At 39.1% G+C, this 26,624-nt stretch overlaps 2 protein-coding genes across 7 annotated transcripts in view; one reads left to right on the top strand and one right to left on the bottom strand.

The window, feature by feature from the left end:
• The first annotated feature begins 501 nt into the window (after window positions 1-501).
• FKBP3 (FKBP prolyl isomerase 3) lies at window positions 502-18,591 on the top strand. 2 transcript variants are annotated; one of them, XM_069091776.1, is made up of 7 exons: window positions 503-670; window positions 1,781-1,882; window positions 3,405-3,512; window positions 14,731-14,866; window positions 15,934-16,001; window positions 17,378-17,475; window positions 18,060-18,591. In XM_069091776.1, the coding sequence occupies exons 1-7, from the start codon at window positions 515-517 to the stop codon at window positions 18,112-18,114; spliced, it is 723 nt and encodes a 240-aa protein (XP_068947877.1). In that variant the 5' UTR covers window positions 503-514; the 3' UTR covers window positions 18,115-18,591. The 2 variants fall into 2 exon arrangements, with proteins under 2 accessions (XP_068947878.1, XP_068947877.1); XM_069091777.1 differs by lacking the exon at window positions 3,405-3,512 and having other exon boundaries at window positions 502-670.
• PRPF39 (pre-mRNA processing factor 39) overlaps window positions 17,329-26,624 on the bottom strand; it is a 53,006-nt gene continuing 43,710 nt past the window's right edge. For all 5 annotated transcript variants that reach the window (XM_069091772.1, XM_069091771.1, XM_069091770.1 and 2 more), the window contains 3 exons: window positions 20,992-21,066; window positions 20,346-20,466; window positions 17,329-19,650 (listed from right to left, as the gene is read on the bottom strand). In XM_069091772.1, the coding sequence (XP_068947873.1) occupies window positions 19,594-19,650; window positions 20,346-20,466; window positions 20,992-21,066 (253 nt within the window). In that variant the 3' untranslated portion in view covers window positions 17,329-19,593. The remainder of the gene's footprint in view (window positions 19,651-20,345; window positions 20,467-20,991; window positions 21,067-26,624) is intronic.

Genomic DNA, 26,624 nt, shown 5'->3' with positions numbered 1-26,624 from the left:
GAGAAAAATGTTTCATTAACAAGCCTTTATTTTCTTCTTCCCTTTTTCTCACCACTGAGGGTAGGGGGAAACTTATGGTAACAAATATTCAGAGTTCTTCTCTTGCAACAAAAAAAAAACTTAAAAAATAGTTCAGCAAAAACCAATCTCAGTCCTTTTCTGAGTTCTGTAACTTCACGAAGATAATACTTCGGGTGTCTTGCGGCCTTGCGGTTGTAAGTCGAACATCCCGCCGCGTCTAAGCTCCAGCTTCATTTTGAAAACTGATCATTTAGGCAACAGGACGCAGCCAAGACCTTCCCCCGGAGCTCCAGGGGCTTCAGTAAATACCAGCTTAGAGAGAAAGAGGAAGGAAACCGGGAAGGCTTAGGTCCCGCCCCCTAAACCAAAAAAGGAGAGCCTTCTCAGGAGAGTCCTACGTCACTGAAAATCTGGCCAATCCTGTTCCAGGTCCTCGCGGGAATCCCCGCCTATGATTCACCGATCCCGAACCTTCGGCCCGCCTCTCTCAGGAATGGGAGGGGGCGGGCGGGCTCAGTCGTGCAGAGGTGGTAGGGGGAAGATGGCGGCTGCTGCACCTCAGCGGGTGTGGAGTGCGGAGCAGCTGAGCAGCGAGGCGCTCCCCAAGAAGGACATCATCAAGTTTCTGCAGGACAACGGCTCGGATTCGGTACCTCAGGGCAGGGAAGGCACCGGGCTGTGGTAGTTGAGGGGGCAACCCTTCCCCCCCCCCCACAACATTCTGTCTCCCGCCTCTTGCCTCACGTACTCAGCCTCGTGGGGGTGGGTAGGCCGCGGGGGAAGCCGCCCCTCCTTTACCGGAAGTAGAACCTCGCTTCTTAATCTCGAGCCCCGGGAAGAAGTCCCGCCTCCTCGGGCTGGAGGGAGATGGGGAAGGAGAGCCCGGAGACCCAGTCCAGCGAGCGGGAGGGGGAGGCGGGGAGGAGAGCCGGGGGTGTTGTGGGAGCCCGGCGTCCTTCCCTCCTTCCCCGCCGCCTGTTCCCGTGGTCCTGGCCCGTGCTCCCCCATTTTAGATTCTTTTGGTGTAGCCCCGTTTCCCTTCCGTCACACCCGAGGAAGCTCCTTCCCTGAAGTGTTCATGCGCGGAGGGGCCGGCGCTCTCTCTCCCGGGCCCGGGGCCCGTCCCTCCAGGCCCGCGCGACCTCTCGAGGCCAGTCCGGGTGGCGCCGGGGGGCACCGGGCGGAAGCTTGTCGGAGGCCAGACCCCGGCTTGCGCAGACGATGAGCCGCGCGCGGCGCCCCTCGGGGCTCCCGGCCGAGTTCGGACACAGACGGAGCGGGGCGCCTCGGGGTCCGCGCGGGCCTCCGCTGTGAGGCGGTTACACCGCCGCGCCCCCACGGTAGCCAGTTCCCGAGTTAGCGGACGCATCAGGCATTAATCCGCAAAGCCGGCACCGGCGCCGGCGCGGCGACCCTTCTGCCTCGGTGGCTCCCCAGGCCGGGGCAGGCGCGCGGCCCGGTGCCCGGAACACGGCCCCTGCGGGCGGTGGGGCCTGAGTCACTCGACCCTAAGGCCCTCCCCACGTAATAATAACATTGAAAACTCACATTGTGATAAACACAAGAGAAAAAAGAGCTCTCCTGTCGTCCTTCTGTGCCCGTCAGGCCCCCGAGCTGGCCTTCTCGTGGGGGGGGGGGGGGGCACAGCAGCCTTAGAGCAAGTCACTTGGGACGGGGAGGGGGCGAGGGGAGCTGGGGGTTCCCAGAGGCCGGCACTTCGTGGAGGCCACCCCGTGACGGGGGCCTTTGCTCCCAATAGTTTCTTGCAGAACATAAGCTACTGGGAAACATAAAGAACGTGGCCAAGACGGCGAACAAGGACCACCTAGTCACAGCCTACAACCACCTTTTTGAGAGCCAGGTGAGTGTCTCCACCCTCTGCGTTCAGATGACCATCTCCGGCCTCGCGTTCTTTGGGGCGAGCTTCCGTGGGCGTGCGAGCAGATGCGTCGGAGCCGCGATTGCCGAGCTGTGCAGGGGTGTAGGTGTGGCTGTCAGTCCCTGTGGCACCTGCTGACTGGGCGAGACGCGCAGATGGGTGACAGCTGCACATGCTAGACGACGAGGCCTGGGCTTTATGGTCAATGAGTCTGGAGATGATGGGTGTGAAATGGGACACAAGGCGTGACTATCAGATTACTGAAGCAGCAGCTTTCTGCAGCTGAGTCTCACCGGAAGGGGGTCATATAATGTATATACTCTCAGGTATATAGACGAGATATGTAGCATAGTAGGTATATATAATATACAGGGTACATACTCTCAAGGGCATGCATTGGCATCCTGTCTCTATACTGGCTGAATGAAGCTTCATCTCTGAGCCTCTGGGGGTAGGATGGAGTGGGTAACACTTTAACATCAAGCTCTTACATAAATATTAGCTATTGTTACCACTCAACAGATCAGGGGCATATTATACTGGTAGACAGAAGTTCCTTCATCGTGAAACCAAAAAATGCCTTGGTAAAATCAACACTCTTCCTTTTGATGCAAAGGTTCTTAACCTTGTCTGTTTTTTAAAAGTAAATGTTTTCATATAGTTAGTTTCCCTTGTAATGCTCTCTGTTTTGTTTACATTTAAAAGCCATTATTCTTACAAGGGGTCTGTCAACAGAGGCATCCATGACACAGAAAAGGTTAAGAATCTCCATTTTATTGAGTCTGTTTAATGCTGTACATTCAGATTCTGGTGGCTACAAAATCTCAGAAAGTATCCTTCTAATTGTTCATTGTAGAATATGCAGCTTTAACAGAAAGGATTCCTTTTTTTTGTGACCAAATGAGTAGCATAGGCATATCTTCACCCCCTTCAACCTGCACCCCAGTCCTCACCCCCAAGAATAAATATTCTTTGAGGGCTGGAATTGTTTATGTCTTTGTACTACTGCCCTCCACAGGGGCTGATACATAGTAGACTGATAAATGCTTATTGATTGATGCTTAATCATCATCGGTTTGTTTTATAAAAATGTGATTTTGGGTACAATAATATCACAGGTCTACAGGAATGATCCAAAGATGAATTGACAAAACAATGCTACGGTGGAGCACTGCAGTGGTGTTACTGCAAAGCTACTGGCACCGGCAGCACTATATAGGGTTTGCCTGCCTCTGTCCTACTGACGCAGGGATATATGCATGTGGTTGTTTTTTGGTTCTTATTTCAAGTGTTATTTTGGAGAATTAGTTCATGATTTATATAGTAAAAATTTTCAGAATAATTTATTTTTATGTGTTATATTCCTTGGGCCAATTATGTTAAATTCTATATATTCATGTCACAGTTTTTCATTTGGCAAAGGATAGCCAGACTTCCTCAGGGGTAGTGTTCATGAAAAGAACTTGACTTTAATATGTTAACATGTAAGGAATTTTTATTACAGCGTTTCAAAGGTACTGAGACTGTTGCCAAAGTGACAGAGCAAGTGAAAACTGTGAAGCTTGATGAAGAGAAATCCAAAGAAGTTAAGCCTGAAGGGACTTTGGATGAGGTCTGCAAAGTGTCATAAAATGTTTTGCAACTTTATTTTTGCTTTTATGTACAAATTTTAATGATATTATTACTTAATGAAATCAGGAGAGCTAATCTTGGATTGGTCTTTTATTTCCAATTCTCACCCAAGATTTTCTAAACTTAACAGGCAAATTTCTTTTTTTCTTTTTTTTTTTTCATTTTTCAAATGCTTTATTAACTTCTGATTATATCATTTATTTCCGCCAGATTTTGAGTTACACATTTTCTCCCCATTTTTCTCATACCCACCACCCCAAAATAGCAGTCCCACAGGATATCCCCTCCTCCAATCTGCTCTTTCCCATATCTTCTCCCATACCCCCTTCGACTTTTCCAGTAGGGCATGGTGGATCTCTATGCTCAAGTGCCTGTATAACTTATTTCCCAATTACATGTAAAATAGTATTAATAATAGTATATATATATATGTATTTTTTTTTAACATTTGATTTTAAAACTTTGAATTCCAGATTCATTCCCTTCCTCCCTTGTCACCCACCCTTACTGGGAAGATGAGCAATTCAGTATAGGTTGTACATGTGTAGCTAATGCAAAACATTACCATGGTAGATATATTATAAAACACTGACTATATTTCCCTCCCTCCCATCCCACCTCCCACTTGTTCTATTCTCTCTCTACTTGATCCCATTCCTTTTCAAAAGTGGGTGCTTCCAACTTCCCTGTCTCCCAGCCTGTCCTCCCTTCCATCATCCCCTTCCCCCCTACTCTCTTGTAGGGTGAGATACCCTATTGAGTGTGTATTTCATTCCCTCCCTGAGCCAAATTCAATGAGAATAATGTTGACCCATTCCCTTTTGCCTTCCTGTTCTTCCCCTCCATTGTAACCATTTTCCCTTGCCTCTTCTATATGAGATAGTTTACCCCATTCTGTCTCTCCCCATCTCCTCTCATATTCCTCTCTCACCTCTCAATTTCACCTTTTTTTTTTTTTTTTGCCTTTTGGAGGGCAATTGGGGTTAAGTAACTTGCCCAAGGTTACACGGCTAGTTTTTTTTTGTGTGGGTGTTAAGTGTCTGAGGCCAGAACCAAACTCAGGTCCTCCTGACTCCAGGGCTGGCGCTCTACTCACTACGCCACCTAGCCACCCCTTGATTTCACCTTTTAAGTATCATCCCTTCCTGTTAAATTGGTCCTGTGCCTTCTATCTGTGTATACCTGTAAACATATATACACACATTCATATATATATTCATATGCCTGTATACCCTCCAATACAGACATATATATTTCTGTTCCCTTCAACTATATTCATACTGAGAAAAGTTTCATCAGTTACAATTATTGTTTTTCCATGTAGGAATGTTAATAGTTGAACCAAATTGATAAGTTCCTTATGATTTCTTTTCCCTGTTTACCTTCTCATGCTTGTCTTGCTTCTTGTATCCGAATGTCAAATTTTCAATTCAACTCTGGTTTTTTTTATCAAGAATGCTTGAAAGTCCTCTATTCCACTGAATGACCCTATTTTCCCCTGAAACATGATACTCAGTTTTGCTGGGTAGGTAACTCTTGGTTTTAATCCCAGCTCCTTTGACCTCTGGAATATCACATTCCAAACCCTGCGATCCCTCAGTGTAGAAGCTGCCAGATCCTGAGTTATCCTGATTGTGTTTCCACAATATTCAAATTTTTCCTGGCTGCTTATAATATTCTCTTCTTGATCTGGGAATTTCGAAACCTGGCTATGATATTCCTAGGAGTTTTCTTTTTGGGATCTTCTTCAGGGGGTGATTGGTGGATTCTTTCAACCTCTATTTTGCCCTCTTGGTCTAAAACATCAGGGCAGTTTTCCTTGAGAATTTCTTGGAGGATGATTTCTAGGTTCTTCCTTTGATCATGGCTTTCAGGTAGTCCAATAATTTTTAAATGATCTCTCCTGGATCTATTTTCCAGGTCAGTGGTTTTTCCCATGAGATATTTCACATTGCCTTCTATTCTTTCATTTGTTTGGATCTGTTTAACAGCATCTTGATTTCTCATAAAGTCATTAGCTTCCCTTTGCTCCAATCTTATTCTGAAGGAATGATTCTCCTCATTGAGCTTTTGAGATTCTTTTTCCATCTGGCATATTTGGCTTTTTAAGGCATTCTTCTCATCATTGCCTTTTTGAGCCTCCTTTGCCATTTGAGTTAGTCTTTTTTTTTAAGGTGTGATTTTCCTCAGTCAGGCTGTTGACTCTCATTTCTTAATTTTCTTGCAACATTCTCATTTCTCTTCCCAGTTTTTCCTCCACTTCTCTTATCTGCTTCTTAAGGTCCTCTATGGCTTGTAACCAGCTTGTATTTTTCTTGAAAGGTTTTGGTGCAGGAGTTGTGACTCACTGTCTTCCTCCTGTTCCATGCTTTGATCCTTTTTATCCCCAAAATAGGAGTCTAATGTTGGATTGCTTTGCTTGGTTTGCTTCCTTTGCCTGGTCATATCGCCACTTAGTCACTTGACCCTTGGAGCTTTTTGCCACAGTAGGACTCTGCCACCAGACAGGGGAGCTTTCATCCCAAACACTGGGGTTTTCTCAGCTGCTAGAGGTATTAATTGGGTACCCTCTCTGAAGCCTCCACATGCTCTGGCAAGCTGGACACACACCCCAGGACCTCCACCCTAGACTGCAATCCAGATCCAAGCAGGTTAAAGGAAGAGCGGTTACCCCTCAGACTGGTCGCTTGGTCCCCTTACACTCTGAAATCCAGGAGCTGAAGCTGCCACATGGCAGAGACTGCACTGCAGCTCCTCAGCAGCTTCTCGTCCCTGGGCAAGAGGCCAACGCCCTCCCAGCTACTGGGTCCCAAAGTCCAGACTGCACTGACCTCTCACTTTGTCCTTAGCATCTGTGTGTTGATAATTCTGGATCACCACAGCTGCTGGTGATCGGGAGTCCCTCCAGCAGGTGGTTGGTCAGGCCCGCCCTGGGACTAAAACCTCGGAGTGGGGCTGGGCTGGGCTCCCAGAGTTCTGTGCTGGCCGATTCCTGATGGCCTGTCGGGCTGTCCTCAGCAGGAGGTTAGCTTCTCTGGGGCATTTTGTGCGTTCTGTAGCTCCAAAGTTTGTGTAGAGTCCCCTTTTACATGAATTGGAGGTGGTGGGAGCCGGAGCTGTACAGAGGTCCTGTTTTTACTCTGCCATCTTGACTTTGCCCAACAGGCAAATTTCTAACCTGAAGATTCTCTATGCAAATTGAAATAGATCTTTGGGAACTCCCTTTTCCTATGCTTGGAAGCCTAAACCTATTGCTTAAACTTCTGGGACTAAAATAAGTGATTGAGGTATTTACTTCTCCTTGGACCTTTCAGACCAAGGTTGACATCCAGTAAAAATTATCTTTTTTGTCCATTTTACATCTCATTCTCTTATAATTTGATTTTTGACCCCACTGTTCAACTATAACTGCTTTTTCCAAAATTACCAATGGTACTTTCTCAATACTTGACTTTCCTGACCTTTGAAGTATTTGATACTATGTAAATATACAGTTTGGGGGGGAGGGGAGGGAGTGGGAATGTCAAGATGGGGGTGTAGTATTCCTGACCTTGGTCTCTCCTGGTTCTTTGAATAGCTGGATTATCATCCTTGTTTTCCCACATTAACATGAATGTGCTTACTCTTTCCTTTTGTCATCTTGTTCATTCCCTTGGGTTCAGTTATCTTCTTGTCTACAAAGACTCCCAAATTTGCTTATTGAGCTCATTGCACTTCTGAGTGCCAGTTCTCTATCACCAAAATTTCCTGTTCCATATCTCTACCTTGGTGCCTCATGGGCATATCAAACACAGCATGACCAAACAAAACTCCTTTTCCCTTTGAAAAGGGATTTTTCAAGACTTCCATGATATCACTGTAATTCAAGTCACCTACAACCTTGGAGTCATCTTTGATTTTTCATTCTATCTCTTTAAAAATTTTTTTTATTATAAAGCATTTCTTTTCTTCCCCATTCCACAGGGAGGAGAAACCCCTCAAAACTTTGTAGCAGACATAGTCAAGCAAAACAAATTTCCATATAGATTGTGTCCAAAAACATTTTTCTTGTATCTGTATCTTAATCCATCATCTCTGTCAGGAAATTCACCACCTATTTTGGTGAATCTAATTAATTGCTAAATGTTGTTAATTTTACTTCTGCAACATCTTTACATGTATGTGTATGTTTTATGTGTGTATATATATATATATATTTTTTTTTTTTTTTTAATATATAGTGTTTGTATATGAGACCACCACCCTAATTCAGGCTTTCATGTCCTCTACTCTGCAGTTACTTCTTAATTGGTTTTCTTTCCTCCTGTTCATCCTTCATACATCTGCCAAATTGATATTCCTAGAGCACAGATTGGCCCCCTTTGTTGAAGCTTCAGTGGCTTCCTATTGCCTCTGTGATAAAATGAAAAATCCTCTGTTGAGTATTTAAAACTCTTTGCAACCTGTCTTTGACCTGGCCTTTTTAAAAAAATTTTATTTCATTAAATATTTCCAAATTACATATAGATTTTTTTTTGTGTGTTTTGGAGAGGGAAAGGCAGGGTAATTGGGGTTAAGTGACTTGCCCCAGGTCACAGAGCTAGTCAGTGTTAAGTGACTGAGGCTGGGTTTGAACTTGGGTCCTCCTGACTCCAGACTGGTGCTCTATTCACTGAACCACCTACCTGCCCCTAAAAAAAAAATTTGACATTCACTTTTTTAAGATTCTAACTTATTTGTTTTTAGTTTTCAACATTCACTTCCATAACCTTTTGAATTTTCAATTTTCTCCCCTTCTCTTCCTTTCCCCTTCCCCAAGATGGCATGCAATTTGATATAGGCTCTACATATACATTCATATTAAACATATTTTTACATTAATCATGTTGTAAAGAAGTGTTAGAACCAAAGGGAAGAACCACATTAAAGACAAAACAAAACTACAGAACAAAAAAAGAGGGGGTGGCTAGGTGGTGCAGTGAATAGAGCACTACTGGCCCTGGAGTCAGGAGGACCAGAGTTCAAATCCAGCCTCAGACACTTAACACAAAAAACTAGCCATGTGACCTGGGGCAAGTCACTTAACCCCAATCGCTCTACTTTCCCCCTTCAAAAAAAAAAAAAGAGCAAATAGGATGCTTTGCTCTGCATTCAGACTCCATAGTTCTTCCTCTGGATGTGGAGAGCATTTTCCATCTTGAGTCTTTTGGAGTCTGTTAGACCCTTGCACTGCTGAGAAGAACTTAGTCTATCAAAGTCAGTCGTCTCACATTGTGGCTGTCACTGTGCACATTGTTCTCCTGGTTCTGCTCTCTTCACTCAGCGTAAGTTGAGGTAACTCTCTCCTTTTCCTAAGTCTGCCTGTTCATTTCTTGTAACCCAATAGTATTATTACATTGCATTCATGTACCACAACTTGTTCAGCCATTCCCTAACTGATGGGCATCCCAAGAAGACAGTCTTTTTACTGATTTGATTACAATGCTGACACCTCATATGGATTTCAGCCAATGAGTCCCTACAGTCCCCATAGTCTTGAGCACTTAATTCAAGTGGAGAATCAGAAGCCTTTTATAATCATATTAAAATTACATATTCTTATTGGGTGATATCCAGTGTTTCAGTTCAGATAACTATTATATTAAGCAAGGTGTTGGTCTAGACCTTGAGGATACAAAGAATTAGAAATAATAAAATGGTAGCTGTCTTCAGAGCTTACTTTGTCACTAAAGGTAGGGGATAAAGACTTGTGTAATAGTCCAGGCAGGAGGTTATGAAACCCCGAATTCGTGGTTGTGTGATTTGCCTCTAATTTAGTGTAAAATCCACTGTACTGCACTGTCTCTTTTCATCGCTGACATTTCAGATCCTGTCCCTGATGTCAACTGTAGCGTAGGACAAACCTTGACAATTGCAGTATCTTAAGTATGTTCTTTGCCTCCTTCCAGGCTTTTCCTTTTCTAATTCATCTTCTGTGTCAATGCTGGATTAATCTTTCTAAAACACTGTTTCATGCACATTACTTCCTTATGAAATAAACTCCAGTGTTTCTGTTGCCTCTAGGACAAAAGGGGAATTCTTCTGTTCAGTTTTTAAAGTCTTTCACAACCTGGCCCAGTCTTCCTTTCCAACCTGTTATCCCCCTTCCCATGCCCTACAGTCTACATAAGCTATCCTCAGAAGTTTACTTTTTGCTGTTCCTCAGTTTACCCCAGCTCATCTCTGTGCCTTTGAATACATTTTTCTTACCTTCCTCTCCTAGAATTCCTTACTTCCTTGAGCATCAGTTACTACATGAAGCTTTTCTTGATTTTCCTTGCCCTCAAATGACCTTGTACTTTTATGCATAGATACATGTTTATGTTATACATGTGTGTTTATAAATTTATCTTGGGTTTATGTAAAATGTCTTCATAATAGAATGTAGGCTTCTTGAAGGCAGGGACATTTTTATCTTTGAATACCTTGCCACATAATAATTGTTTAATTAGTACTTATTGAGACAAGAGGGACTGGTAGGAGATAGGGGGAGGCAGAATATAAATTCTGGATCTTCCTGCCTCCAAGTCTAGCACTTAATTCATTCTACCATGCTGCCTCTATCAATTCTTTGTTACTAATGTCTCTTGAATCAGTTCCTTCCTGTCCATTCCTGCTGTCACCAGTGTAATGTAAGATCATACCTCATACCTGAACAGTCTCCTAAATATTCTCCTTGCCTTCTGGTCTTCTCTTTTCTTTCCTTTTGGTGCTTTGTATCATTGCCTGCATAATCTTCCTGAAGCATTCTTTTACACACATCAAACAAGCTTCAGTGGCTGTCATAGCCTGTTGGATAAAATCCAACATCCTTGCCTACCAACCAGGACATCTTAAAAAAAAAAAAAGGATTCAGCCTACTCTTCTGATCTTATTTCCCAGTATTCCCCTGCTCTAAGAAAGCTAATCCATTTATTTACTGTTCCCCAAACACACATAGCCCTGCCTCCTTCCCACTTCTCTCTTATTCAGCTTCTTGAATCCATCATCTCTCAATCTATAGGTGTATAGCAAGGGTGTAGAACATGTGCCGTGCTGACTGAATCAAACTTCACATCCCCTTAATAAAAGGATTTGTTCTGTAAAACTTGGACCCAGTCAGAAGACCACACGCAGAAGACCTAGAAGGCCACATGGCCCCAGGTTCCCCACCCCTGGTGTATGGTATAAATGATCAATATGATTGTTTACTGGTCAAAGTTCTTAAATCTAGCAAAATTGTCTTTACAGTGTTATACAAATTATTCTTCTGGCTCTGCTCACTTCACTCTATCAATTTATACAAGTCTTCCCAGGTTTCTCTGAAACCATCTCTTTTGTCATTAAGGCAAAATAGCATTCCATTATGTTCCTGCTTTAATTTGTTTGGCCGTTCTACAATTGATGGCCACCCCTTTAGTTTCCAGATCCATTTGAAAAAAAGAAGTTATTATTAATATATATGTACATATAGGTCCTTTTCCACTTTCTTTGGAGTCACTCTTACTGCAGGGAATTTAAAAACATAGAACATTGGAGTAATTAACCCATGATAATAAGATTGCTATACTTACAATACCATTAGCACAGCCTAATTAAGGACCAATTCTGCAACTGTTACCTGGCCACCATGTGGATTATTATATATAATTCTGAAGAAGTCCTTAGAAACTGTTAAGTTTCAGGGCCACTCATAGCATTTTGACTTAATTCCAGAGTGGATTTTAAGATGATTCCACAGTGTTCACCAGGAAGTAAACTCCATATTCTAGGTCAGTCCCAAAATTTGAAGTTCTTCCACCCCATCCTATCATGGGTTGTTACTGGATACTTGCTTTAATGTATGCCTTTGCTGTGGGTTAAATAGATTAAATGATTTTTTTCTGTGACCAGAAAGCCCAGTAAAGTAATGAGTAGTTAGCATTTCAAATCTGATTCCTGTTTATGAATCAGAATTCTAATTCATTCTCCCATTATAAAGCAGTTTTATTAAAAAAAGAAACCTACAGATTTTTAACATTACTTTTTTTTCTTTTTGGAGGGGGGAAGGCAGGGCGACTGGGGTCAAGCGACCTGCCCACGGTTGCACTGCTAGCAAGTGCCAAGTGTCTGAGACCAGATTTAAACGGAGGTCCTCCTGACTCCAAGGCCAGTGCTCTATTCAACTGCGCCACCTAGCCACCCCCTAACATTACTTTTGAAGTAATTTATTTTTATGGTTTATTAGGATTCTTTTTCTCTAAGAAAACAAACTCCTTTAAAAAGAATTGTTTTCTTATCTTGGAATTCTTTTTATGTATTGTCACAACACGTCAATTCAGTAGTCTCGCTCATGTAAGCTAGCTTTGATAAGTGGTCTGTTATTTTGCTAAGTATTAAAGATTAAAATTGGGGCACCTAGACAATGCAGTGGATAGAGTGATGGGCCTGAAGTTCAGATGTGACCTCAGTTTTTAGTTGTATGACTCTGGGCAAGTCACTTAACTCTGTTTGTCTCAGTTTCCTCAGCTGTAAAATGAGCTAGAGAAGGAAATGGCAAACCACTGCAGCATCTCTGCCAAGAAAACCCCCAGAATGGAGGCACAGAGTCTGACGTGACTGAAAAATGACTTAACAAAAGATTAAAATTATTTAGTGTAAAATGCTGGGGATTAAAAATTTCATAACCATTATTTTTTATAATATGGGAAGATCGACCAAGCAGCCCTTCACCAGTATAATGTCCAGAATACACTATTAGCTTTAATTTTATACATTTTGAGGCTACGATTCTAGGATTATCAGTAAGGATGAACTAAAGGATGTCATGGTAATCTGTAGCTCCAGAAGAGAAGCTTTTCTGTGATACAAATAGGTTCATTATTCATAAAAGCATCTGCATTTTGAACACTTAATTCAGTGTCCCTGCAGAACTGAAGGCCTTTTGAAATGTGTAGCAGCGTAAGTTTTGGATATCGTTTTATTAATCTTAGGCCTTCTAGATCATTTGTACAGTCACCAGTCACTTCAGTGCTGTGTGCCCGGCATGGTGCTGGTCATAAAGATGTAAGGCTGTGAAGGACCTTATAGGGGAGAGACATGGTCAGACTGTTTCATAGGACAAAGAGCATTTTAGCAACTATGTAGAAGATGAATTTTTGTAAGGAAAGATGACTCAGGAAGCTATTGCAAAAGTGAGGCCCTGAACTAATGATGGTTATGTGAGTGATGATGGATTTGAGAGACACATTAACAGAATCAACAACTAGTGTGTTATAATTTACAAGTAAATTTTTTAAATATTTTTACATTTTAAATTTTTAAAATTTCTCTTTAGAAAATACTCCTTTTTGAAAGACTCTGCTCTTGGAAATGTTGCTAAAAATCTTTTATTTACAAACGTGTAGAACAGTACTTTATACCCCAACTTGTCAAAAAGAAAGCAGCAGTAAGCTTGAGTATAAGGACTGTCTTTGGCTGGCACACAGTAGGTGCATAGTAGAAAAAGTATCATGGAGGTCTTTTTTTTTTCTTTTAAAGCATTTTGTTTTTCCCAGTTGCATGTGGGGACAGTTTTTAACATTCATTTTGAGTTCCAGATTTTCTTTCTCCCTGGGACAGTAGGGCAGTTTGATATGGGTAGTGTGTGCAGTTATGTGGTGCATATTTCCATACTAGTTGTGTTTTGAGGGAGGAAACAGAATTGAAGGAGGGGTCTACAAGAGAAATGAAGAAAGTGAAAATATAGAAAGTAACAGTAATTTTGAGTTTAAATTTATCAAGTTTACCATGCTTAGTGTAGGAGGAAACACAAAGATGATTAAGGCACTATCCCAATCCTAGGATGTTTATACTTTGGTATTTTGAGGATAAGCAGTTTTTAATGTTTGAAATTTGGTATCAACTTCATTTTAAGGAAGTAAAATATAGAGAACATTTTTTTATACAAAAAGCAAATTATGAGATTATCTGATATAAGCTAAGTTTATTTGCAAAAAATTGATTATAAATCATGTGACTAAAATAAAAATGTGATTTATGGATAAATTTTCAGGATCAAAAGCTTAAAAGGTATATAATTTGTGTGAAATATTATTAAAACTAATGGATTATTATCTATTGTTTGATTCACTGTCATGTTAAGAACTGTTGAGAGTTTCAGTAATCATTTTGGGATAGATGGATTAAATTTAACATCTTTTGAGTTATAGCAAGCACAATTGTACCTCATCACATAACTATTACTGTCATTTTTCATACTTCATTTGAGGGAGTTTTCAGTTCTATTTTCTAGGCTTGGATTTCTTCTGCTTTAAATTTGTAACTCCAATGCCTTGCAACTTAGTAGACATATAATAAATGTTTGAAATTAATTGTATTGACAGGTCGAGTTCTCAGCTATGTAGTAATATTTATGAAACCAAATCAACTCTGAAATTATGGACACAAATTTTTAATGTTCTTCTGTTATACAAAAAGACACTTCAGAAATTAAATAACTCTAGTACATCTGACTTGAAAAAGGTATTGTTGGGCTACTTTTAATCATTCAAAAATTGATCTGTAAGGGGCGGCCAGGTAGCACAGCAAGTAAGAGCACCGGCTCCAGTGTTGAGAAGACCTGGAGATCGAATCCCGGGCTCAGACACTTAGCACTCACCCAGAAACACCTGGCCGTGTAACCTTGAGCAAGTTACTTAACCCCAATTGCTTAGGGGCGGCCAGGTGGCTCAGCGAGTAAGAGCATCAGCTCCAGTGTTGGGACGACCTGGAGATCGAATCCCGGGCTCAGACACTCAGCACCACACCCAGAAATAACTGGCCGTGTAACCTTGAGCAAGTTACTTAACCCTGATTGCTTAAAAAAAAAAATATTGATCTGTATATTCATGCAAAAAAAATATTGGAAGTCATTACCCTACACATATACTTATAATTGGGAATTATAAATAAGTAAAATTCAAAGTATTCTCAACACTGGTGGTTTTGTACAACCTTCAGATTTTAGATATGACATGATATGAATGTGGTCCTGTCCAGTTTCTACTGGAAAGTATCTACTATAGTATCAGTTAATGATAGTCTAACTTGGCAACATTTTGATTTCTTTGGCTTTTTTAGAGTTGATTTAGATATATTTAAATATTGAGAAATTTCTATGGGAATTTTTTAAAAAGAGGCTAAATTGGTGCCAATTCTCTGTGTTTCTATCTTTTATTTAGGGTCCACCAAAATATACAAAATCTATTCTTAAGAAGGGAGATAAGACTAACTTTCCCAAAAAAGGAGACATTGTTCATTGCTGGTACACAGGAACATTACAGGATGGAACTGTTTTTGATACTAATATTCAAACTAGTAAGTCTTGCTGGGATTTGGTTTACTTGAAATACATACTGTGATGGGGAGATATCAGGGAGTAGCCACTGACTTTTTATTATCTACTTTCAAGAGTCTGTTTTTTTAACCTAGAATCCAGGTGCAAGAAGATTCTGGTGCGGATTGTTTTCATATCAACACATTTCATGGATGATGCCATCCCCACCTTGTAGTATTACTACCCATTCATTAAGAAAAAGCATAATGACAAAAAGTTATTATGAATTAAAAACTTTTAATGACTTTTAGTAATCATAACAGTATCTATATACATTTTTAAATTGGTAATAACATAGATGAGCCATGCTGCATTTTTATATACTAAAGTTTTTTTTAAAAAATGACAATGCTCAGTACATATGTGGATCTGAAGACCCCTGTAATAATTTTGCTATTCCATTCTCTTCTGGCCTTAATTTCATTCTCACCTCCCCCCCCCCCCCCCCCCAAAAAAGGGTCCTTGCCTGGCCCACAGGTTGGGAACCATCAGTTTACTTCAAACTACACTGAACTTGTAGTCAAGAAACCTTGATTTCTAGTCTGTGCAAGAGCTGACCTCTTGAGTCTGTTCCCTCATTTGTAAAATGGGGATAAAAACACCAGCACTTCTGTACAAACTATTCTGAAAATTAAATTACATGAAAATGCTTTGTAACCATAAAACAATATATAAACAAAAGATGTCTTATTAACAAGTCTCCTTTTCACTGACTGACTATAGGCTGTTGATAGCACTGTGCCTTCAACATGGCTGATATAGATAGGTTAATTCAAAATCTGAATAGAAATGAGAATCCTAATGATGCAGCATTTTAGGGCCTGAAATACTTTGACTAAGCCTAATAGAACAAACAAAAACAAATAAAGCTTCGTTAAGCTTGAATATTTAAAACATAATACAGAATTCTGAGTCATCTGATTTTTTGGCTTTTACACTACCAAAAAGCCTGCATCACGACATCAGCAAGAATGTAATTGGTCTACTGTTTAAATAAAAAAATCAAGTTCTCAAAAAAATAGATCATATCTTAAAAATTGTTTTACAGGTGCAAAGAAGAAAAAGAATGCTAAGCCTCTAAGTTTTAAAGTTGGAGTGGGTAAAGTTATCAGAGGAGTAAGTAATTTCAACATATACTTGCAGTGCTGTCCCATAGAAGGTATTGTGCTTATATCAAAGATATAAGATGCCATCCTTGCACTTAATTTGGCATCATTCTTTCCTTAGATGTACTCTTCGGATGCCCAAAAAGTGAACAGGAATTTGGTGTCATTTAACTTAGTAAGGCAATGAATTTGGATTTTGCTTTTTTTTTTTTTTTGTAAATTTTCAAAGTTTTATATACCTGAATAATTTGGGAATGATTCCCTATAAATATTATTTGGGCCTTTAACTTAGTAACTGCCTCTCTTTTATGTAGCTTCCCAGTAGACAGCAGAGTTGTGGACAGTGCCTCAAGTTAGAGCCAGGAAGACATGGATTTTAATTTTTACTTCATCTGTATAATGAGGGGGGTTGGACGACCTCCCTTAATGCTCTAACTGTAGAAAAGAATCAAGTGATAGTTTGCCACGTTGATGCATAGGGACAGGTCTCAATTTTTGCTACTTGAGATTTTCTGCAATCTCTTTTCTGTCTCTTATCCTTCAAATACAAGCTCAACAATGGGATTTCATTGAAGTATATACCATCTTATATTGCGTGAGGCATGTAACGTAACTTTCAAGTTCTGTTCAGTCAGGTCTTCAACTAGTAATATGGAAACTTAAGTACAGAATTTTTCATCAAAATCAGCTACTATAGATGTTCGTTTTAATGAATAACATTTGGGATTTTTCATTCCTTATATTTGTATCCCTATCACAGGGTCTGACATGTAAGTAAACAAGTGCTTAATAAACTTCTTGATTGATTACGAGTGTCCAGGATAAGTTTTGTAAACTATACAACTTAAAAATGATAGGTATGGCTAAAGTAAGATGGGCTTACTTACGTTTACTTATCTTACATTTCTGCTGCCCTTTAAGGCCCTTCCTTCTACATATTACAGATTTTCCCCTTTCTTCCAAGCATACTGCTTGCTGTATTTTGAGATTATAGTGTTTGAGATAGTAATATCATAGCCACATTTAGACTGAGAATTGATTCTGTGTGCCTTGTAAGCTTTTGCATATTATAACTTATTTTTCCCCCTCATAAATCACTTTAAGAACCAGAATGGGGAACAGGGTGGGGAGGACTTAATATTTTAAAAACCTTGTGTTTCTATAAAGGAAGGTTAATGTAGTGTAGTAAACAAGTGTTTAGACCAAAAAGTCTGTTATAAAAATAAGCCCTTGGTAAAAAAAAGAGGCTTAATGTTTCTCACAAGACATAGTAACCACCTAGATCTATGTCTACTCCCCTTGTTTAGAAAAATCATTATTTCTATCTAGTTTCTACCTAAGATTTTTTTTTTAAGTTTGTCATGTTTTCTTTGTTTTCACTTTTAGTGGGATGAAGCACTCTTAACAATGAGTAAAGGAGAAAAAGCTCACCTAGAGATTGAACCTGAATGGGCTTATGGCAAGAAAGGACAGCCTGATGCAAAGTATCCTTTTTCCTTTCAAATAGAGAAGAGAAATTCAACCTCCTACTTGGTGCAGTAGGATATCTCTTTAGTAATAGTTACTTTTTGAAGCAGGAGTTTGCTAGCTAGAAAGGAATGCCATATCACCTATCCTTTCGAGCACTAACTCATATTACATTTTGTAAAACTAAGTACTTTTCTCCTTTTACTCACTTGGAGTAGGAAAGGGAAAAAAGATTTTAATAAAAAAGGTTTATTAAGCCTACCCTGGAATATGGGAGAAAGTATTTAGGATTACCAGCATGCAGTGCTTTAGCCTACCACACATATAATTTGACAGTTCTACCATGGACAGAGGCAATTATGATTCAAGATACTCCAGGGGCCTCTTTTCCTTGGGTGAAAAACTTCACCACTTCACTTAGAAGAGAAGTCTTAAGTATTAGGTAATATATATCCCAAAAAATCTGTAGCATTTTCAGATAGTCCACAGTAGCTCTTCTGATTTATATACAACAGAGAATAAAATCAGATCATTTTTTTGGCTTTGTACTATTGTGATGAAAATAAATGTCTTGATTTATTTACCTTGACTTTTCAAACAGAATTCCACCCAATGCAAAACTCTATTTTGAAGTGGAATTAGTGGACATTGATTGAAGTGATAAATGTTTTACTGACTGAACTACCTGTGGCCTTGTACTTGTACTTGAAGAATCAAACTGACTTTTATTCTTGGGGGTGGAGAAAACAGATTAAATCCCTCAAGTTGAGCGTGTTGAGGCTATTTGTACAAGACTGATTGGGGGGTTGAGTTTTCTATTATTTAATAACCATGTATAAAACCCTGAATACAAATAACTGTGATGGCTCACTGAATTTTTTGGGGCTGCATGCAAGATACCTTCTGGTGTATGGTTTTTTTGTTTTGTTGGGGTCTTTTTTTGAGGGAGAAGTGACTTACCCAAGGGTCACATGGCTAGTTTTTTTGGTGTGTATTAAGGCCAGATTTTGGTCCTTCTGACTCCAGTGCCGGCACACTACACCACCTAGCCCCGTGTATGTTTTAAGTATTTCCTCACTCATAATTTAATCTTGTGACTTAAACCAGATTAAACACTTTAAATCCTTTAAAAACAGGTGTGGGTTTTTTTTTTTTTTTAAGTTTTTAAAGGATAATCATAACTAAGAAATTTGCCTATTACGATGCCTCATGTTAGCTATTCATAAAGGTAATCAAAGTTTTCAGCAAACTGGATACAGATTAGGTTCTCTCCCTTAAAAACATCACTGCATCTGTAATTATATTGTGGGTACAGCTTTCCTTGCTGGTTGTAAATATTGAAAGATTTTGAGTGCTTAGCCAGGTGGCTAAAGAGTTGGGGATATAGTTTTAAATCCTTCTCTTAGTATGAGCAAGGCAAACCTTCCCTGGACCTGTATACAATAAAGATTATGCAAGGAGCAGAGTTTTTTTTGGCATTTTAAGTAAAATTAATAAAGAATAGGAAAATGTCTCACCCAGCTTGTTGCCTGCTTTAATTGGCACAAGTTTAATTTCTAAAATGTTTTTTAAAAAACCGATTCATATGCAACTGTTACAGAAGTCCTTGTTTTATTACGAAAATGAAAATGATCAGTTTGATCAAAAAAGTCTGCTCACACGTTATACATGAACATTCTACATACAAAAGTCTATCTGAAACACCGTATTTTTAATGATTTTCATTTTGAAAGGGATGCAAATATTATTACATTTTATAACTTCTGAAAATCCATTTCAGGATTAGATCTTTGTATTTCTATAAGTAGATGCACTGGAACATGGCCTGGACACAACCCTTTTTAGGTTCAAAGTCTGAAATCATTCAGAATTACTTGCTATACTGACATGATTTTTGGTTCAGTTTTTTTTCTCCTTTAAGGCTACTAGACCGGGTTTCAAATGTGTTGAGAATTCTAGACCACTTAATGCAAAAATTAGTGAAATATTGTCCCAATTACTAAGTAAATCATGTTACATATGAACAGGGAAGACAAGTTATCAAATTATGTTTTGTTTATACCCCTCATTTTTAAAAAAAAGTATTTTCCCACACCCCAAAAAATACCAATTATGAAATAAAAAAAACTCTTCCATCAGGTTGGAGGGGGAGGATAATACTGTCCATAATTCCAGGGATTCTGGTAATTATACTGTAAAGAAAAAAAAATTAAGTTATCTGGTTATTTTTATCATGAAATAAATTGTCAAAATTATATAAAATTATCAAAATTATATAATTTTTAAAGAGAGAAGGAAGCTAATTTCAACTCCTCCATTTTACAGATGGTCCGAAACACAAACTTTAGTTAACTCCCCCACTTCCTCAAAGCACAGCAGAACTGGAATCAAATATTTCTCCTAATTCAGTAAATCAAAAAATACCCTAACAAAATTAGCTACGGCTCTAAAAACAAATATAAAGCCTATGCTCAGAATTAGGAATACACTATCAAGTCCATGTGAAGAAAAGTCAGTGTAGCATTTCAAAAACCCACCTCTGACTCCTACAATAACTCATGGGCAAATCACAACTTTTCTAACCACCTCTAAGACCTTTATAGAGAAGTTAAAATCTGCATTATATAGAATAAGTTCTCATACTGACAAAAACAGATCAAAACAACTATTTATTAAGCACCTGCAATATGATAGGCACTATTGCTATGTACTCAAATTCTCTTAGTTGAAAATACAAAAACAAAAAAAATCAAAATGATGGCTTTTCTCAGAAAGTTTACAATTTAACAGGAGTATACGTAAATACATAGGTCCCTGACATACTGCCATGTCTACAAAATCAGTGGGAAAGATAAAAAAGTCCCAAATCTGAACTGTTTATACTTACTTGATACCAGGCACTATAATTATATGCAGCTTGGTTAGCTTGGATGTCGCCATCAATCATTTGAGTTGACGCTAAAGTTGCATCTTCTGTGTGTACTTTTTTTTCATCTGGCTCTTCTGCCCTATTAAAACAAATAAAAATTACTTAGTATTTCAAAATTCTGCTCAGCAAGACCATGAAGTTCTATATTCGTTAAGTTTTAAAAAGCATATCCATGGTTTTCAACCAGTTTAAATCCAGCATGATGAAGGAGCAATAATGTTCATGCCCTCGCTGATAAATACTGGTGCCGATTCTGGATTCTACGTAACTTTCTTCTATGTAGATTGACTTTAAAATGATTTTTCTATGTTCAGAAAAATTACTTCTTAACCAAAAAGAGAACGTTGGGACAATTTCTCTTCCATAGGAACGGACACACCTAATTTGTGATCTGTATATTCACAAGATTATAGATGTGGAGGTAGAAGGGTTTTTTAACCCTCTTCATTTAACAAATAAAAAAAAACGGGCCCTGAGAGGTTGGTCATAATGTAATAAACCATCAAAGGCAGGACTTGAACCCAGTGGTTATGGGTTAAGAGCAGCCCTCGGGGACGTTAGCTGGGGCGTGTAAGGAGCCGCTCGGCCTTACGGTATCACGTACCCATTCTCCGCCTTCCTCTTCAGGGAGTCTTGTTCTTTCAGGAGTATCTGATGTTCATCATAAGCATGCAGAAGTCTAAACAGAGAAAGATGCTTTAAGCGGCAGCGGGAATGATTATTTCTTCCTGAAAGTCTGCGTTTGTATTTCAAACGTGTAAGGTCTTCAAGCTTTGTGACAGCAACGGAAATTTGTTTTGTAATTTAGAAGAGAAAACCTACGTTAAATGAAAACCAAGAAGTTTCCAACCCTCACTGACAGCAAGTTCCTCTTTACACTTCTCTGGACTCCTCACACTTGCAACATTGCCAAACATACACAAAAGTTAACAGGATTCGTTGGCACAGGACAAACAAAATGGAAAGCCCAGACTAATCGTAACAGTGTCTATGATAATCTATGTGATTTGTAACAAGATTTCTGGCACTCAAAAGCCTATGAATGGCAACCATTTAATAACCAGAGATTTCCTACCTTCAATCCTTCATTTACTTTTATCAATACTTGTGCCTCAAAACAAAAACTCCAAAATCATTAGTCACAAAAGGCATTTTTTATGTAATGGTGCAAGTAGTAAAAAAGGAAAAAATTTTTATCCAAGTCATATAGTTTTTTTAAACTATACTATTTTTGCAGAAATACAAGCTAGATCAGGGGTATGTATAACTTTCATTTCACAAGTTTTTGACAAGCTAACCTAAAATAATCATACAACATAGCACCAAGGAACTGTGGAGTATTGAGGTTCAGAAAAGATACCCACTCTGATACCTGTGATTCCAGTTCTTGAGATTTTTTCTAGCAAAGCAAATACTGGTAGGTCATACCCTTGCTTCCAGATGTTTGTTTTCTGAGAATCAGACTAGCAAATTACAGTAAAGATATACAAGAAACCAGGTTGGATGATGAATTATTTGGCCAAAACAACACTTTTATAAAATGAAGAAAAGCATTTTTGAGGCTCTTCTACCCATGTACTACCTGTGTAAGCTTCAGTTGGGCACTATGGGTCTCAATTTCTTCAACTGTAAGAAGTGAGGGCTGGGCTAGGGCAAAGTGGTCTAGGTTTTGGCCCAGAAGTTGCAACTGTCTTCATGGTTTTTTTTCAAAACCTCATTGCCCTCTGAAATGATGTTTCCTGTTGCCTTTGGACTCATCAAAAACAAAAACATCTCTGTGAAAGGCTATTCACCTCCACGAGAATCTCTGAATCATTTTTCTTACATTCAGCAGCAACTTCCTTTTGTCTTTTTAATTTCATCTATAATATGAATGTTTTCTTAAAAAAAAATAATTCCCTATCTTTGGGTCAAGCCAAAATTAGTAAAATATACTTTAATTTTTTATTACTCATTAGGATCAGTGATCAGAATAACTGCAGTTTCCTCTAATAATGCAGAATGCAGTTCATCAATGCCTGGCCTGTCATGCACAACTGCTGTTCATGTTCTCCTGAAAGTTCAATGTGGGGGAGCACTCAGTGTGCTATATAGAGAGTTCTTCACTTTCTCCTGACACCTCTGAAGCACTCTGAGTGTCTACCTGTTATTCCTTTACCACATCACTAGCCCATCTTCTTTCTGCCATTCAGTTCCCTGAGAATCATCCTTTTACTCCTGTTCTTCAGAGTTCTTCACTGACTAAAAACTGCAACCTACTCACACCCTTTGTGTGACTGATACTCATTTTTACTTCTCCGGTGAATGTCGTATTCCATGTCTTGCTGCCATATGCCAACAATGGTAGAGTGCTAGTATTGTCCTTCATGGGAAGCTTGGGTTTATGAAAAGAACTTTGTGATTTTCCAAAGGCAAGAAAACAGTAGAGCAGCTTACTCTCCTCCTCACAATCAATTCCGTCCGTCTGAACACAGATGTGTCCCAGACACACAGTGGTGGGTGAGCTACATAGGTTGTGCAAACAAATGCTTGCTGGAGTTTAGGCAATAGATATTCTTCATCCACTTAGTCCTTGCTGTGTGGATGGTCAATCCAGGTCCCTTTGAGGATTCTCTTCAGTGTTCTGGGTCTTGATGCAATCAGCACAATATCATCTGCAAGCCAGAGCAAACCTAGACAGTCTCACCATCCACAGAGAATCCCTTTTCACCTTGGGACTCGCAGCCTCATCACCTCCACTACACTGCAGAACAATTTGGGCAAGCCTACATCTTCGGTCTCTCATGCCTTGTCTTGGTGTTTATGACCAGAAGGTTATTGAATAGGCTTGTTTCTGTTAGAAGATCTTTCAAGGAAGCATGAATGATGTGGACACACCTATGGGAGAACCTTGCTGTAAAAGTCTTTCACAGTAAAGGATGTTGTGGGTTTGTTTCTTTTTTTAATCTGCAAATGACCACAGTGATTATGTGCAGTCTTGTATTCTCTTCATTACTTGTGAACTGGTAAAGCTGTGATTGCTATCCTTAATCCGCATAAAATGTCTCAAGAAGATTTTATATAAATGGTAGAGATGTCAACAGCCATTATTATTCTCTTAATTACCCTCTTCGGTGGTATTACAGTATAATATTTTTCTCCTTGCCTTTAGAATGTTTGCCTCCTTAACCACCTTATGTATTCCTTGAAGTTCTTAAAATGGATCAAAGTATAATAATTAATATAAGTTGTGTCCACTCACTATTTTTTGACAGTCTGCCACTAGTTTAGTTAGGATTAAGTTGTCTCAATTAAACATCATCTCACTCTTTTTTTTTTTAAACTGTCTACTGAGTTGGTTTCCAACTACAGTCAACTCAGTGATACTCCCACATCAATACCAAGTTTTTTTTTCCCCCTTTTTTTTGGGGGGGGGGAGGTTATTTTATTTTTTGCTTTTTGAAGGGCAATTGGGGTTAAGTGACTCGCACAAAGTCACTCGGCTAGTGAGTGTGTCAAGTATCTGAGGCCGGATTTGAACTCAGGTCCTCCTGATTCCAAGGCCAGTGCTCTATTCACTGCACCACCTAACCACCCCTCAAGTTTATTTTCTGTCTTAAAATATATTCTATTTTAGCTTTCACAGAGCTAATTGGTACTCACCATTTCCAGTGTCTATGAATTATTTTTTTTTAACAAAGTGTACCTTTTGTTACAAAAGTGAGACTTTTGTGTAATCTAGAAGCCTTTCTCATACTTTTTAAACTTTTTTCCCCAAAAATTTCCTTCTACTTTTCTTCTGAAGTCATCAAGTACAAAGAGTGACATGCTGAGTTAATCTATGGGTCTTAACAAGTTCTTCTGTAGATTTTCTTTAGGTCTTGATTTGCAACTAAGGTTCATAACCAATTCTGGGACCACATTAAATTTGTAGGATATTTAAGCAGTAAGCATTAGGGACTGTACCTTTGAATTCAATGGTACAGGGACCTTCCTTCATACCAGAGCAGGTCGGGACCATCCCTGTAACTTACAGTACTAAAGAGCTGGCTAATAGATTTAATATGCTGATGTAATAAAATATACGTTTCTTAAACTTCTATGAAATATTTATTAGCCCTTATGCTGGGTGCTAAGCATACAGAAAACAAATATTAAAACCCCTGTCCTCAAGGAGCTAGCGTTCTATCAGAGGAGAAAGCACGTTCCTAATAAAGTATACAAAATGTCTATCAAGGTGCTTTGGTGGAGCAAGGGCACTAAGCTGAGCATGGGCATCAGGACAGGCTTTATGTGGAAGGTAATGGTTTTTTTTTATTAATTTGTTTGTTTCCTTTTAGTTTACAGGATTCAATCCCACAATTCCTTGAGTTTCACATTTTGTCCCCCTCCCTCCCCTCCCCCCCATGGCGGCTTATAGCCAAGTATAGGATCTGTAAATACTTTCACATTAGACATTAGTCAGGCTGTAAGGGTGGATTGTACCAGCTGGAATGAACGATGGTGAAGGGGACACAAAGCCAGAAGGAATGGAATTCTGAAATCACAAGGCATGTCAAGAGGCCGAGATGAGAAAGAACTGCACTTCATGCATGGCCATCTGCATGTATGAGAGGGAGGGAGGGAGGGATTAAGGAGAGCCCTAAAGACTGGAAGGACGGTGATGTCCTTGCAAGAAAACAGCCGAGTCTGAAAGTGGAGGCGAAGATAGTGAGACGTTTTACACATATTAGGTTTGATGCATCTACAGACCATCTAGTTTAAGATTTCCCATGTGACCTCGGAGATATGGGGCTGGAGTTTAGAAGACTGACTTGGGTTAGATAAACAGATGTGGGAGTTTTCTAAATACAGACGACAAACCCTTAGGAACAGACGAGGTCACCAAGACCGTATATAAAAAGAGAGTCCAAGACAGACCCTTGAGATATACCCACAGTCAAGGTGTGTGACATGGATGATAGGACTCACATGTGAACAATGATATGGGCCTAGAATGCAAGAGAACATGCTGGACTGAACATCATTCTTACAGGATTGTAAATCAAGAATATATCGCTTCTACAAAGAACAGGGCACTAAAAGCACAATGGAAAGACACTAGGCGGGTGTAGATCAGATGCATCATAAACATTAACAACAAGCTGAGGCCAAGAAATAGGAAAATAGAAATATATCATCAAGAAATGTAATTGTGAATGGGAGACTGGGATGCAAAAGCAAATAGAAAAAAAATACTAACAAGACTTCATACAGTATTGTAATATCACAGGGTCTGATGACAGGCCATAACATGTTAGATATAGCTCTCTTTATATGACTTAAAGGAAAATATGAGAAAGAATTACAAAAGACAGCATGGTATAACAGGAGAAAGAACTCTGGATTTTACTCAAATAGAATCCCGGCTGGGCTAACTTATTAAGTAATCTTGATAATAACTTCGACCTCTCTGGGACTACATCCTTACCTGCAAAATAAGGACTGGACTACATATTGAGTATCCCAAAAGTCTTAGTGTTGCTTTAAGCTTTTAGGTAGTATTTAAGCTTAAAATGGCACTAAGACTTCTGGGACATACTGTACTTCTAGCTCTAAATCTTGAATTTCTCTCTCCATCCATATGGGCAATGGACCACTGAATGGAATTCTCACACTGACCACCAACAAGGATATTTAGAAGTATAAAAAACAACCAATAAACATTAATTGAGCCTCTATTAGGTGCTGGGTGCCAAGATAACAAAAACAAAAACTAAAAATGAAAGACATTAATCTAAATTCCATGGACAAGTTGAAGATTTTATAAGTGAAACCAGATCTCTTACCATTGTGGTTTCTATTTAAGTAAAAGAATGAAATCATTAATTTTAAAGCAATGATGAACTACACTAAATTTAAATAAAAACCTATTAAATTTTTTTTTAAACTGAACTTTATCAGAAAATAAATACTCCTCTAAATTACAAATTTTGGAGCAAAAGTTTTTTCCTTAATTTTTACGAATTTCATAAAAATCAGGCAGCAAAATGAACATTTTTGTGTACAAAGAACAGAAACAAAAGATTTATGCACAAAACTATGAATCTCTGGTACAGATTTTTTAAAGTATATATTAAACATAACATCATCATACCAACACTGCTTGTGTCCTCTTTTGAAATTCTTTCTGATCTGTTTTGACACCTTTTAGTCTTTGCTCTTCAATTACTAAGTCCCCAAACTATAACATAAACATATTTCTTAAGGCAATGAGAT

Source organism: Petaurus breviceps, unplaced genomic scaffold, assembly GCF_028583685.1.
Source record: "Petaurus breviceps papuanus isolate PSGF00001 unplaced genomic scaffold, PetGlider_PUasm1.0 189, whole genome shotgun sequence".
In the NCBI taxonomy this organism is placed as follows: Eukaryota; Metazoa; Chordata; class Mammalia; order Diprotodontia; family Petauridae; genus Petaurus; species Petaurus breviceps.
The sequence above is the reverse complement of the archived record's forward strand: the minus strand, read 5'-3'. Positions and strand labels throughout refer to the sequence as shown.